The sequence below is a fragment of the Solea senegalensis genome, linkage group LG16 (genome assembly GCF_019176455.1).
Source record: "Solea senegalensis isolate Sse05_10M linkage group LG16, IFAPA_SoseM_1, whole genome shotgun sequence".
In the NCBI taxonomy this organism is placed as follows: domain Eukaryota; kingdom Metazoa; phylum Chordata; class Actinopteri; order Pleuronectiformes; family Soleidae; genus Solea; species Solea senegalensis.
Window position 1 is genome coordinate 15,440,208 of NC_058036.1, and position 15,896 is coordinate 15,456,103.

General features: G+C 41.0%; 2 protein-coding genes across 3 annotated transcripts; both read left to right on the plus strand.

Annotated features, from left to right (window-relative positions):
• The first annotated feature begins 9 nt into the window (after window positions 1-9).
• On the plus strand, window positions 10-8,213 carry LOC122783478 (endophilin-B1-like). Of its 2 annotated transcripts, XM_044048310.1 has the most exons (11): window positions 10-120; window positions 949-1,065; window positions 1,153-1,294; window positions 2,763-2,891; window positions 3,061-3,194; window positions 3,726-3,818; window positions 4,141-4,224; window positions 4,342-4,365; window positions 5,079-5,168; window positions 5,427-5,527; window positions 6,160-8,213. In XM_044048310.1, exons 1-11 carry the CDS (start codon window positions 94-96, stop codon window positions 6,803-6,805), a joined length of 1,587 nt encoding a protein of 528 aa, XP_043904245.1. In that variant the 5' UTR covers window positions 10-93; the 3' UTR covers window positions 6,806-8,213. The 2 variants fall into 2 exon arrangements, with proteins under 2 accessions (XP_043904245.1, XP_043904246.1); XM_044048311.1 differs by lacking the exon at window positions 10-120 and having other exon boundaries at window positions 859-1,065.
• A 1,444-nt stretch (window positions 8,214-9,657) lies between these two features.
• LOC122783331 (pentraxin-related protein PTX3-like) lies at window positions 9,658-15,204 on the plus strand. Its single transcript, XM_044048062.1, has 2 exons — window positions 9,658-12,858; window positions 13,730-15,204. Exons 1-2 carry the CDS (start codon window positions 12,726-12,728, stop codon window positions 14,374-14,376), a joined length of 780 nt encoding a protein of 259 aa, XP_043903997.1. The 5' UTR covers window positions 9,658-12,725; the 3' UTR covers window positions 14,377-15,204.
• Window positions 15,205-15,896: the final 692 nt, after the last annotated feature.

Sequence of the window (15,896 nt, forward strand, 5' to 3'; positions counted from 1 at the left end):
AAGATCACTGGGTGGGGATACAAGTAAAAAAAAAACAAGGGAAGTGGATTGTCTTTGAGCATTGGAGCATTATTTTTGTTTTGTTTTTCAGTCATGAGTTCAGACACTCAAAAGGTTGCTGTATGTATGATCATTATCTTTCTCCTTTTTGTCAATGCTTGGCTGCTGTTTGTACTTGCTTTTGGATAGAGACTGTCAATACTGGTTTCAAATCAGAGCGTTCCAAGGTTAAACTGACTGGATACTTGCCTTTTCGGAGTATGACTGACTGACTGCAACAGGATCATCTTTGCGTCATTGCTCTGGCGTTTCCCTGTAGGGACACTGATTTGTCTGGAAAGAGTAGTTTGGAGCACAGTGTGTTGACATGACAAACACATTTATGTATTCATTATCATTCATTTGTATTTTAAGACTTGACAGCTCGGTAAAGTCTGTTTTGTAGCTCTATATTTTTATTATATTATTATTATATGATCGTATTTTGCTGCCAGATTATTTTTAGGTCGTTGAGATTATGCTTTTATTTTGAAAGTAAATGTGCATCCGGAAAATAGTCGTCAACTTCAAAGAGGTCTAGGTCGGTGTACGAGTATAATGTATTATAATATATTTATACATCGCGATATTTAGTATGACTAATTAATTAGCTCGCTAATGCTTTCCGTGAAACTATCTAATTGTTATGCGTTTGCGGCGGTAGAGTAAAGTATGGACGGACCGGACGGAGGCAATAAACCGGTAGTAAATAAAACTAGCTTGACTCAACATGGTAGCGGCGGGAGGATAAACTAGCAAAATAAACCCGCAGGTGTTTGCACTCGTGTGCTCTGAATTTCGTCGGCAGTTAAATTTTAACGAACAGTAATCCGAGCGAACAGGTTGTTGCGGCCATGCCGAGATTTGTGCTGGGATATTTATAATAATTATAGCCTCACTTCACTTCAGCCGTTAAAGCCGTGTTCAGAAACACTGGGGGACCAGCGCGCGACCTTGGGGGACGTTGCCATGGATCTGACACGGTTAGCTGTGGATGCGGGTCAGTTCATCAACCGAGCTATTCAGGTATAAACACTCACAGAAATTACTTAAATTGATGATGTTTTATGAAACCTCCTTAATGAATCGATTAATTATCTTAATCCACTCCAGTTCACCGGTGAGAGCCTGGGTCAGGCGGGGAGGACAGAGCTGGACCCGGGTCTAGAGGAGCTTCTGACCCGAGCTGAAGCCACCAAGACCTGCACGGACAAGATAATCTCTCAGACTGAAGTGTTACTGCTGCCTAACCCCGGTGAGAGACACATGCTCTGTTCATTCTCCGTTTGTCTTTAGGTTAGAATAAGATTTGTGCCATTTGATCAGTGACTATTGTTGACGTTTCATAATAACTTGGCAGCAAGAATTTTCAAACCCAGCATAAGAGAGATGAAGAAAGGGGGATTCAAGTGTTTTTGAACGTGACCTGGTGTGAGTAGTTCAGGCACTGCTGATCCCCAGGGATTTTCATACACTTTCACAGGGAGCAGTCCGGGAAAAGAATAAAAAATGCTGTGAGGTGGCAGTTCTCTGGGCAAATTAGGTCAGAGGAGAACAACATGCCAACACTTCTCCACACTGGACACAGTATGAGTTACACATACCTAATACATAAAGAAATATCCAGTGAGTCTGCATGTGTATAATCCTGTGCAGTTGCATAATTAACAGCCTAATAGCACACCAGCTTCACCAAACCATTGCTTCTTGTGGCAATTACCATCAAGTCTATCATCATAATAATGATTTTCTTTGTAAAACCACTGGCACGTGGGAGCCAGCACTTCAGATTTATGAGCTCTCCCACTGTTAATATGTCTCCCGTGTGTCCTTTGCTTCCACTGCTTGTGTCCTGTTCTGTTTTTTGGCCTGGCTGAATCCAATTGCCTCAGCTAATGGAATTATGAGTGGATGTGATCTATAATCTGTCCAATAAGGTGGAGACCATGCAGCTGCCACAAGTAATGAAAAACCTTGTATGTTGTTCATCTATTGACCGATAATTTCTGTGGAATCGGTTTTGTTTACTGTAGCTTTACCTTTTATGCATGGATTTATGGCAAAATAACTACAACTTTCAATTTTCAATGCTTGTCCAAACATTGCTTGAAAGGTATTTGGAGTAGTTGAAGCCAATGCAAATTTGACTGTGCTTTAGTTGCACATGTACTCTCTGTGGCTGCAGTTAACAATTGTTTTAATGATCATTAATCAAAGGACCAGTGTGTAGGATTTAGTGGCATCTAGCTGTAAAGAGTTATATTGCAACCAACTCAATGGCTTTCCGCAGTCCAACTACAGTGGCTTTCAGGTGTCATAAAAAACATTCAAAGCCTTGGTTTGTCCATCCTGGGCCACTGTACAATCATGGTAGATCGGTGTATAAAGCCCTGCTTCCTATCTAATATAAAAGGCTCATTCTAAGGTAACAAAACACAACAGATCTTCATTTTCAGGTGATGATAAATCCTTGACAAAATAATCAATGTTGTGTTAAATGTCTGTTGATAAATACCGCATACAGGTGCTTTAATCATTTTTTTTTTTCTACCTTTTTTAAAGAGTATATATATTTGCCATAGAATGGTTCTGCAGCTTGTTGTTCAACCTCACAAAGTGTTGTTTTGATTGTTGACAAGGAAGAGCTTGAACAACAACAACAACAATTCTCAGTGAAATTAATCAGTTATGAACACACTTGTCGTCCTCCTCCTGGTGAACAGGAGCACGGTTGGAGGATCGGCTGTATGAGCATCTGGAATGGAGTGTCCCACCAAGACCTCGTGCCAATGAGCTTCTAGGAAATGAAATGACCCAGGCTGGACTAGAGATTGGATCCACCACACCCTATGGTGAATTTAAAATACTCTTTTATTTACACATCCATGAATACTTTGCTGGGTGACAGAAATGTGCATGATAACTACATAATCAGGTCTATTAGCTGTATTTCTTTCTGTGGACACGCTGACATGTTGTCAGTGTGTATTCTGTTTAAACCGCAGTGTGTTTTGTGTGTAGGAGCCGCTTTGCTCAGGTGTGGAGAAGTTCAGAAGCAGCTCAGTGATGAAGAGAGGAAGTTTGTCCAAAGCACCAACATCCACTTTCTCAGCCCTCTGCGGAGTTACACTGAGGGGGAATATAAAGCCATACAAGTAAAATACACTAACACACACCCATAACCCAATAATTGTTTTCATAATTCGGCTATTTTCTCAAAGAATCGTTTAGTTGTTTGTCCAAAAAAAAAATGAAATTAAACCTGTTTTATTAATTTCTGTATTATGTGAAACTTTCATAATTCATTCATTTATCACTTATTTTCTCAATTAATTGAGTACTCGTTGGTTGGTAAAAATCAGAAAATGTTGAAAAATGTTGATCAATGCTTACCAAACCTGGAAATAAGGATGTCTTAGTTTGTCCACAAACCAGGGTTAGGTTTGTTTTAGAAAATATTCACATTTAAGAAGCTGAAAAATCAGAGAAACTGGTTTTAAATATTAAGAAAAACACATGAATCGATTATGGAAATTGTTGAAAATTTTGTAATCGAGTAATAATCGAAGAGTCGTTGCAGCCCTGATTTATAGCAGGTACAACATTATATTATATAATGATAATAAAGCTTTCCATCTTGCCAAGTATCATAATGTCTCTAAGAGTGTTTCTGTGTTTGCTCATAGGACGAGCGCAGGATGTTGCTGAACAGGCGTCTGGACTTGGACATCGCTAAATCCAGGTTGAGGAAAGCCCATGAGGCTGAGCGAGAGGACAGAGTGAGTCACAGTCACAGTGACGGCGTCTTTCTTGACCTTCTCTCGTTTCAAAACGTAGCCCTCGAATACGTGACGAGCATCGGTCGGGAACTAAAAGCCGCTTTTTCAAAACTCTTCATACTATTCACATCGCCATCACACCAATGCATCATTGAGTTTTGAATGTCTTTTTTTTTTCATCGTTTTGTGTTGAATAAATGGAAAAATAAAAGTGTTCAAGGATTTTGGAGAATGTAGTCACTGAATGCTTGAAAATGATTCACCGCTTCGTTCCGTTTCACTGACTGTAAGTTAGCGCTGCTTCTTTTCTGTCTTTAATCAGAGCCTAAATGCAAACCCACTGGATGAAGACCACAGGTCTCATGTCTCCTTCATGTTCAGCTTCCTGCGTGTGAAGTGGCTAAAGGTCAGTGGTTGTACACAGGAGGAGGAGGACGATGACGATGGACAGAAACTGCTGAACTTTTTCCTTTGGTCACTGAGTTCATGACTTTATCTCCTCTTGTCTTTTTCCTTCTAACAGATTTGGGCCCAGCAAATCTCTCAGGTGAGTTGATGCTCACTGTGCTACATAAACTTCCTGGTTTATTCCCAATGCGTAATGGAGAGAGTGTTTTACCACTGCAGGCTGTTGTGATAAATATACACTTTGCACATAAAGTAAGGAAATGTGTGTTTGATGGATTATTTCTCTATTATAACAATATTGCTTGGGATTAAATTTTATACCGTTGGAACGCCTGTTTATGTCCCTTTTTAAATGGGGTCACATTTTTAAGGAAAATTGCATTTGTGGTTTGAGGAAGCAGAGTTGCCTAAACAGCTTATTCTGCTACTGACTCTTGTTTGGTGTTGTTTATTGGATGATTGATCTACATTGGAGGCAATCTCACTGCAGAGAGATATCGAGTAAATATTCTGCAACCAGTGGTAATCCCATGTCAATCATCTAATCCAATAAATGATGCAGTCAATAGCAGAATAAGCTTAACTCTGCTGTTCAACCCACAAATGCATTTTCCTTGCAAACGTGGCTTTCCAACGGTGTACGATTTATTGCCAAGTAGCGCTGTTACAACAAAGAAATAATCAACCAAACACAAATGCCTTTCCTTACTTTTTGTGCTGATTGTTGCAGCAATAGTTTTTTCTTTTATGTTTGCTTGATTCAATCTTTCAGGATTAATGGGGAATTTTCAAGAGGTGGTAAAATGTGAAACAACATAAAAGATGATTTTGTGTGTGTGTGTGTGTGTGTAGGCGGAGATGGAGCTGAGTATCTGTCAGAGTCTGTTTGATCGACAGTCAGAAATGACAAGACGGGCACTGGAAGGAATCAGCAACACACACGTACGTGCTCAAAAACACAAACATTTACAATTGGAGGGAAAATTGTGTCATTTTTGCTTGAGTCATTTACTCAGTTTGAGTTCTACTGTGATTTTCCCTAAATAAGAGTGACTTTAAACTTCTAAAAACAGCAAATCCAAACAATACTGTTTTGTGTTTACTTAATGGTGCTTTTACTTCTTTCTTTTTTTATGCAAGGTCCAAACTTAATATGGTTCCGACTGCCTCGTGTTTTTGGTTTTTGTTTGTTTTTTTCAGACCAACCACTTGCGGAGCCTGACGGACTTTGTGGAGGCTCAGGCTTGTTACTTTGACCAGTGCAACCAACATGCGCAGGAACTTCAGAAACAGCTGGCAAGGTCTGTCTTTAACACTTAAACCTACAGTGTGTCAAATGTAGCAGTGTTTATTTTTGAAGTTGCATGTTGCCGCTGAATATCCCTCACCTCACCTCACTCTGTCCCTTCCGTTTGTTTGAGAGCCTATGTCAGTTAGCTCCTTTAGTTTGTCTATTGTGGGCTACTGTACAAACATTGCGGTCCAAAATTGCGGCCTCTTTAGAGCTGACCCGGCTCTTGATATAAATATAAAAGAGTAATGCTGGGGTTATGAAAAACAGGTAATTTTACACTTCTCCGCAAAATAAAGGTCATTTCATCTAAATTTTACACACCAGACCTTTAAAATATAAAGTTTGCTGTTTGGAAACTCTATCATGGTTTTATGTCAATGCTGTTTTCATGATAAAGAAGTAATTGAGAATTATTATTTTAACTTGTTTCTTATTAGCTAATATAGAGCCTATGTTGGATTCTATAAAACATGGGATTCAACAAATAATATTTTTTAATTTCTAATCATCTTGGACTATTGTTTGTGGAAGATGCATTTGTAGTAGAGACTTTTGGGCTCAGAAGCCAAAAAGTAAAGTTTTTTTTTTTCATGAGTAACTATGGACACTGACACCTGGTATTATTGTTTCACCTTGTAGTATTCCAGCAGTGCTGTGCTCCAATAACTGGCTGTCAGAAGTCAGTCACCAGCCACCAACAAGCAACCATGTAGTCAAAGAGCGCAGTGGGTCAAATCAGGTTACTTCACTTCCCCTGGTCGTCCATCACCTTCCAGATTTCAACCAGGACTCGTGGACCGTGAATCCACCGTCCGTCAATGGAAAGACATCCACAGATTCCTCGGTACACACTCAGCTGCTGGACACGACAAATAACAACTACAACAATAACAACAACAATGAAGGCCACTCAAGTGAAAAGAACAGGTACTTTTCTGCAGCCACCCAAGCTGTTTACGTCTCTACATCAAATTCAGACAATCACACGACAGATCAGCTCTCGGCTGCTGAAGCCGCAGCTTCAGGCCACACGGTGAAAAACAGCTCTGCAGCTGCGATAAGCAATGACGCGGGTCATGAAATGACAACGCCGTCCCCTCGACCTTCACAACCGAGCGCAACTCTGACTGAATCTCAGATGGAAAACGCAGTGTCTAGTGAAACCATGGCAACCAGTGCAGTGGCTGATGAGCTCCAAACGTCTATTGAAACGGCAAACGAGCAGCTCGTTGTTGATGAAGACGACGTGCAGGAGTCACAGTCAGACAGAGATGTAGCAGAATAACACTTGTGGTTATTGATAAAGTAGAGCAATAGACTGTATATTAAAATGGACAAAGTCTTCCGGTTGCAAAACAAACTCCTGTTTTGAAGCCTCAGGATTTGCGATTTGACGCCATGTGAATTAAAGCAAGCAACTATACCATTTTTACTTGGCTACACCCCCCCCCGAATTAGAACGTAAAGAAGACCTGAAACTAGCGACTGAGACCACAAACTCCTCAGGAAAATGTCTATAAATAGAGTGAGAAGCTCCTTTTCCCCATAGACTTTCACCCCCTGGTGGCTAATTTCGAACTTACTTCACAAACCTGAAGACCACGTCCAATTTGTTTTCCATTTTTATACACAGTCTACGAGTAGAACTGATAATACTGACTCCAGAGGAATAGTGCAAATATAAAAACTAACTCCTCTCATAGGGGGAGATGTTGCAAAGTGGTTGTTAACGTGTTATAGTGCCACATTAATAATTGTAGCTTTGAGGATTGTTCATCGTATTAATGTCTGAAACAGATGGGACATGTACTGTGGCAGTGCCACTCGTTATCCGTGAACTTGACTTTATATTTTTTAACATTATGCAAGGTAAAAACTAACTCATTTACAAAGGAAAACATACTCAGTCTTTGTGCCAAGTAAGTGTTTGTTGCGGTGAATACATGAATTCACGTGTCGGTGTCACATCTCACTCCTAACACCTTTTTAGAAAGTAACGTGTGTGTGTGTGTGTGTGACTTGCTACTAGTTGAGATCATTTTCCACACGAGAAAAAAACATGTCACTTGTGCGTGTTGTGGAGCGCAGCGAGGTGACGAAACACCATGCTGAACGGGATCTTTATGCTGCAGCGTGGTGCATAAATGTTCCTCCTCATTCCCTCTCTGGGTGTTTCCCCCTCCTGACACATGTTCATATCAACTCACTCTTACCCTTTTACCCCCTGAAAGCTCCCATTAAACCAAACGGGTAGAAGTTTCCATGTCCATATGTTGTTCATTTTCTTTGCGAGGGGCAGCATTGCTCTACTGTGGTGTGGATTCACTCTGGGGAGCCTGGATGGAAACATGAATGAATGTAGCACTGGCCCTATATGAACGTAATCACTTCACCTCTCTATGCTCTGTGTGTGTGTTTGTCCGAATGTGTCCAAAGATGTGTGCGCGAGTCCGCCGTGTTGCCGTATACACGTCCGGTGTTTGTTGTGCTGCTGATGTCAGTGTGAGGTTAGAGTTTTCAGTTTTTGTGCATGTGAAAATGTCCCGTGTGCCAAAAGTGACGTCAAGTCTATGTGATTCTGACTTTGTTCTGCAGCGGCGGAGGTGTTTCTCTAATGTCCTTGATGAAATCTGCAGCCTGTCTTATTCACCGACCATCAAAAAATAAACGCCTCATTTTACCCACATTCCAAACCTGACTCTTAACAACCTTAAGAGGTTTTTACAGGGTGAAATCAGGAGATTGAGGAAACATGTTAAATTGAAATATTGCCTTCCCTGACAGCAATGGAATATGGATTTTCATTTGTGGGCCACAAACTCTGTTTATGTTTTTGTTTGATGCACTGCCCATCTAATAATGAACTCGCTGGCACTTCAACGCCTGCAGAGTTACTCCAAACTGCTGCTACACTAGGGGTCAAAAATACAATACTGAAGTTGAAGTCGTGCTGGTGAGGATCTTTTTCTCCTGGACAGGGAAGCAAACCTGCCAAAATTCACTAACACTCTCTTCTTCTCTCTTTCTCTCTCATACACATCAACGGTGCTGCTCTGACTCTTTTTCCGCTACTGTCGCTGATACGTGAAAATATGAATACGGTATTAATAAGAACAGACACTTACTGTATGTATTTGTGGATGAAGATGACGTAACACCAGGTAAAATGTCGATTATTTTCTCGATTAATCGTTTGGTCCAAAAATATAAGAAAAACCTTAAAAAAATGTTGAACGGTGTTCGTCAAACCTGGGAATGATCATGTTCTCAAAATGATGAACGTTTAATGATGTCTTTGTTATCCAGAGCAAAGAAATAAAGGAAATACTCACATTGCAGAAGCTTACACAATCGGACATCTTGTTTTAATCATGAAAAAAGCTTCAAAGCGATTAATCGATTATCAAAATAGTTGTCGATTAATTTAGTAATCGATTAATACTCCATTCATTGTTTCAGCTGTATCTCATTGTTTCTAGTTCCAGTTTCTAGTTGATCAGAATTTCACATCACACCTCTAATGTGGTGTGATGCTTGGCACGCTTCCCTTTTTATTAATTGTGTTAACCACACAACTCAATATTTATGTCACGACTCCAGAAACACTTGCATGTGTACGTCCCCACACACACACACACACACACACACACACACACACACACCTCTCTCTCCTGCCAGACGCTGTAAAACCAGATTGGATCGATAAAGCGCAGGTTATGTGATATTGATCTCAGTAAATTCAGGAGGCCCTGATGTTCAATAACATCATAAACACTTATACTGCGCCACTATATCACCTCTACTGCCCCCAGGAGGTGCAGTCAGTGTTTAAAGACAGATTAAATAGTGTTTTTGTTCCCGCAGCTTTTTCGATGACTCAGCCAAACAAGAATAGATTCTCCTCGATGCTGATTCGGAGTGGGTTTTTTTTGTTGTGTTTCCAGCTTATTTTTAACATATCCGGTCTCTGTCAGCAGTTACTGCGCTTCCATCTCTCGTCGCCGTGTGATGCAGGAAGGAAGACGATGCTGGAAAGGTGTTTTTGCAGACTGGATGAGTGAGTTATGAAACCCAATATAGAGAGCTGTAGAGCTGATAATCATATTTCAGTCATTTCTCCGTACACACAGATCTGTGTTCTTCTTTCTTTTGATTGATAACAGTATATTGTTTTATGTAATTCTGTTCAATATGACTTGCATTTGAGTCCCAACAAGGATGGAAACGCGTGAGAAAGGCAGCTAGGTGGGGAAAACAAGAAAAAAACTACTGTAACCATACAGCTTTTTTCTTATTTCCACGTTGCCATTGCCAAATCTTGTGATTGAACGATAATCTCGAAAATACATTTGCCCAGAAATGTTGGTCAATTGCCCAGAATGGCTTTATATTGGCTTTATGCAGTGGATTCAGTCTCCAGGAGTTTGTGTCAATATAATAATATAATACAATCCAACGGTTTTAAAGTGCTTTGTAAAGCACTTAAGCACAGTGGTTTTATTACTTTTTATATCAGTAAACTGCTTTTGACACTTTAGGACGGTAATATTTTAAAAAAGTGACTTCCACTACTGTCATTACGGCTTGAAGTCACTTAACTTATCAAGTACTGTGCTAAAACGCCACAACAAGATGTTATTAATCTGCATAATCCACATTTCAATCAAGAAATAGGATTTACCTTTTATAGTCACTAACTTCATGTTAGCGTTAATTGTGCAGACATCACAAAGTAGACCGTTTTAATTTAATTTTTGTTCAGCCCAACATTGAACTTTGACCTATTTCCAAATTGTTTTAGTACTTTTTGCTCAGGTGTGTTTATTGCCTATAGGTTGTGCTGAAAAAAGGATCTCTTCTAATTCTTATAATCTCTGTATAGACGTCTAAACATAGTAATGGGGGAAAAGCAGCCTCACGCTCTGTGTTCTAAGGGTTAATGAACAACTAATCTCCATTTGTAGGCCTTAGGCAGGTTGATGATTAAACATAGAAAGACTCAGTAATGTACTCGGAGTATTATGCAGCTATACTGACACCTGGAATAAGTACAGCCACAAATACATAACAACGTAAAGTGCCAACAATATTTCATGCACATTTTAATGAACATCCACAGTGAGAGAAGCAAACATCGTACAATATAATGTCTTCCTGTACCAACGATCCACAGACTTTGTTTTCATCCCTAAACTCTTCCGCTGCAGGTTCTCTCTCTTTTCCTGAGATAAATCTAGCAGCTCCTTCCCCGGGGTTTGTCCCACTGCTCCAATTATAGCCTGTCAGACAGAGACGAGCAGCATTGTCTCTGGCAGACATGGTGACATCTGCTATTGGGCGCTCTGTGTTGGAGGTCCACAGAGACACGGAAGGTCAAGGCTTTTCCTCTTGACCTTGACACGTCCTACTTCTGCCGCTTAACCCCCCAACACCTGTCGACCCAGAGCGAGCGCTCCGTCCGTGAGAGGACATTTGTCACTCGTCCTCGCTAAGACTCCATGGATCATCTTCACTAGATGTCGAATCAACAGTGTCACAACCAGATTGCCAGATTTCACAATGTTGCTCTGGCAACTCCGTTTAATTTCAAGTAATAAAAACATAATCACTGCAAGCTTCAGATATAATCCTGACTCGGTAGTGTCGCAACCTTTTTTTTTTTTTTTTGAGGTTACAGAGATTTGCTGTTGATCCACGGATCAGGGAGGGACTGGATCGTCGGCAAAGAGGTTAAAAAGTTGCGTCGACCTGGAGAGGGGAGTGTGTGGAGTGAAACGTCCTGTGGAAAGAAAGTAAACACGGCTCTGGATGACTGCGGTATAGCGGCATGTTTCCAACTCTGTAGGGACTTTAGATCCATGGTTCTCAACCTGTGGCACCTGTAGCTCCAGTGGTACTGGAGCTTCCTCTGGTACAGAAATACTGTTGAAAAATTATGAACAAAATAATAATTTGTCACCTCATCTCTAGCTTTATGGGATATTTTCAAATGATATATAAATAAATGTACACTTTTTGTGGGTTGGGCCTTAGGAAGCTGCCTGCTGATTGGCTACTGAATTTTGTGAGTGACAGCTAAATGGACCAGAAGTTGTCACTTTGCTCGGTCGATTTACGTCACTGTATTTTAACGTTGACGATAATAGTGGTAATACTTCAAGAGCTTAGTATTTAACCAGGTGGTACTTGATATAAAAGTTTTTTCGAACCACTGCTGTAGATGATTCTAGTCAGGTTTATAGATTCTCAGTGTAAAGAAGTCATTTTTTTATATATATATATTTTCCATTTACTTCTGTTGGACCACAATTATGAATATCAATTTTTCTGTTGCTAATTAGTAATTGCAGTTATTGCACTTGATGCAGTTAAGCTGAGTTTTTTATGTTCTTCACAGAAAATGATCCAATAATTCTGAAGCTGAAAAAAATGAAAAAATCTTTCTTTTAGCGAACACTGGAAATCACACCGCACAAATTCCACTGTTAAGAGTGGAAGAGTTAATAGTCATAGTGTAATAGTAATTTGTTACATTTTCACCTACCATAGAAGCGTCAGAATAAAATCTTTATGATTTCATTGTATTTCACTGTATTCACTGTGTGTGTAAATGCAGGAGAAGAAAAGAACAATGTTCTATTTTCTTCAACTAAAGTGTGTCTGAGCTGGACAATTAGTTATTGTCAAATCAAAAACGGCAATTTGAGAAAAGATAATTTAGCATAGTATTTCAAAGTATTTCAAAAATATTTTGATGGTATCTTAAATACAATCAGTAAATATGATATAAGAAAGGACTCTTTTTTTTTTTACCTATTTCTTTTCCTCTCACTCCTCCCTTCCTTCTTTCCCTTTTCCCCAGGTGTCCCAGTAATTCTCCTTATTCCCCCCCCACAATGCCCCCATTTCCCACTCAGTCCGACTAATATATGACATATTACCTCCACCGAGGCATTACTCACCCCACCCGCCCGGCCCGTCCTGCGCTGCACCCCCGACATCTGTCCCACCCTCCACAACTTCTTCCCTCCTCCTTTCCTCTTGCTGAGTTTATAAGTCTGCACCCACAACAGTTGCCTCAGAATGAAAAGCTTGACACACTGAGACATAACGGGGGTTAGAGAGGGGGAAAAAAGAACCACACACTGGCTGAAGAGTTAAAGATATTAACAGATATATCACTAATATTCATCTGAAGCTTCATCATGCATGTGTTCAGCTCCTGGCATGCGCTGTGCGTGCTCGGCTTCGCGGTTGCGTGCTTGTGTATGAACGGGATCCAGTACGAAGACTACCCGTACAACTACGACAATGAAATCTCCGAGGACCAGCAGGAGGGTGAGTGTTGTTTGTTTGTCCCTTTTTTTGGCTCTTCCTGCTTCCTGTTTGTTTGAAAAGGAAAAGAAAAATGCATTTTATGAAAAGCAAAGTCCTCGATATAGTTTTGAAGGGTGCGTGCCACAAGGCTTTATCCTTGGGCCACTTCCATTCATTTTTAATGTCCATTTTTGTGTAAGTGATGCTACTATTAGACACCAATATCTCAGATCAAACTAATTTATTTAAATGAAATAATGTAACGTGTTTAAACAGAGCAAGTGGAATGAAAAGTCTTTTTTTTTAAACTTTCAAAGAATCAAGACAAAACCATTATGCTGGGATTATTTAAAATTTGAATGTTGAGCGTGTGGTGAAATTCTGACACGTTACAGCTCGTGAGTCGCACTGTGAATGATTATATAAGATTATTCAACTGCAAATCCTCATTTTACTTTGTCGGTTATTTATCAGATGGATTTATTTTGTGTTACACTTCAGTCACTGTGAGGAAATGTTCAGATGCTGTAGTCTGTCCAAAGAAGTGTTACCAAATGATCTGTATCCTTGTTTTATATTGATGTAGTCATGAAGTCATGCATTTTATATGTTTTATGTTTCTTTAAGTGCATATATACAGTGTACCATCATTTATTTAGATTTAGAAGGAAATCTTCCAAATGTTACTTTAATTTCCCAGTCAAGTAAACATTATTCATCTCTAATTTTCTCTAAAATACAACTCCTTCTTTCTACTTTTTGTCCCTTCCCCTACCTTGTTACTAGTATTTTAATGGTGCCTGATTTAAATGCTTACAAATGTTTTTTTGTAAATTTAAAGGCCTATAAAGATACTGTGTGAGTGATGCATCCCTGTGGTTGTCGTCTGCAGGGGATTCTGCGAGCACACCTTGCCCGGCTGTGGATTTCTCCCGCTGGGACAAGCTTTTCATCGCTCTGGAGGATTCGCACATGAGGCAGAACATGCTGCTGGAATCTTTGGAGCAGTGCCGTGGAGGAATGGTCTCTGTCAAGTCCCAGGTGGAAAGGCTGGCCCGGGGAACGTGCCAGCAGTGCGTGCCCGGCATAGAGGCAGCGTGCAAGGCAAAGGCGGAGCAGGCGAGCCTCAAGCTGCAGCGAGGTTTGGTGGAGCTCGCACAGGGTGAAGTGGAGAGGGAGAGGAGGTTGAATGCTACTTTGCACATGCTCCTGCACAGCAGTCATGAGGAGAATTCTCGGCTGAAGCGTCTGGAGAAGGGTCTCAGCCACAGAGTGCCGGTGTCATCGGGTCCAGCAGATGGTAGAATGAGATACCAACCGACAGCCAGACCTGCAGGTTTGAGTCCACCGTTCGGCTTAGGGACGAGGCCGCCGTCGTCCTCTGGCCCAAAGGAGCCGGAAGTGACGTCGCCGCTGGACATGGCCACAATGGAAAAAGCCCTGGTTGCCATAGCAACAGAGCTGCAGAGAGTCCACCTGCAGCTGAGCAGAGTGATAGAGCAGGCGGGAACATCGTGGAAGGACAGTGGAGACTCATGAATTATCCTGGGTGAGAAAAACAAAAGACTGACGTTCTGCACATACTCGTCGCTTTTTCCTTCTTTTCTTTTTTTTTTTATTACGTTGTCTGTAAAGGATCTTTTTAAAGCTTGTGTATGTTTGGTAACAATAAAATAAAATCAAGTGTAACACAAATGCTGTGGGCTCCTCATTAATAAAGACTTTGTGGAAAGGTTGCCTCCCTCCTCCCACGCAGCGGTGAAGTCATTTTCAGAGCTGCCAGCTTACAAGTCGCTGCATGTGCTCGCATGAGCGTTTACGCCGCGGCCTTGGTGTTTGCGTCGTGGTGGTGAGGTTCCGTTAATACCGTCAGTGAACGGAGGTTGTAGACGGTGTTTCATTCTAGGCAGGTCTCTTCCTCTCATTAGTTGCCCCAGGAGTCGGAACACCCAGACACCACAGCTAACAGGGTGTTTTATGATTTATGAACGCCTGCTGGTCGGCCCTCTAACCTCCACACACACACATTATCTATTGTTATAAACCACACGCAGGGTGGCTTGAAGTTTCCACTGTTACATACAAAGTCGGACAGAGAACAGTGGGAAACACTTTATTTCGTTGCGATGTAACTTAATGTTTGTTTGTGTTCAATGTTCTGGCATTTATTTATATGCTTTTCTTTGTATTTATGCAAATAAATCTAGTTTAAGTGCAAAATCTTGAGCCTATACGTCAGAAAAATAAGAATATTATCCATTTCAGCCATTTAAGTGTATGTCTTTGCACCTTTTATTACAACTCTTCTGGTGAGGTGTCAAGTGTGTGTGTGTGTATGTGTGTTTTCTTCCCTGGCCTTTTCTTTAAATGTCACTATGATACCAGAGTAACAAAAACATCACACACACACACACACAGACTTCTTACGCCACCTGCTTCACCATGGTGTCCACACTGGTGTGTGCAGTGCGGGGGCACTTGTTTTCGTTTCAACTCTCCGTCTGTGTCCTGTGCTGTGAAAGGACGTCGGTGAATGGAGGCTTGTTGTGTTGTTGTTCATTCATTTTTCCTGGAGAGGGAAAAGCAACACGGAGGGAAATAGAGGAGGATAGGTCGACAGTGTCAGACAGGTGGTTATTAGACACAATGGTTATTATCTACATTTAGAGCTGTGATTAGTTGTTTTGCTCTGGGGTTTTTTTTTGGGATTATCAGCCAGCTGCTCAGACTACACAGCCACTATCAGCCTCGCTCTCCGCCTTGGCTTCCATCCTTTCCGCTCTTTGCCTTTCATCCCTGTTTTGTCATTGGCCGTCACTGAACTTTCTCCCCCTCGATTCTTCTTATGTGTCTGCCAATGCTATCATCTGCTCTCTATCTACACCGTTTATCTCCCTCCCCCTCTCTGTCTTAACAGCAGCCAGATCCTGAGCCAGACCTCAGCTGGCTGCTAATAGGGACTGTGATTACAGTCTTGTGAAATGTAGCCAGCACTCACACACACACACACACAATATACTATATATTAAAACGGACGTAGCCTAGGAAGTTGGGTGGAC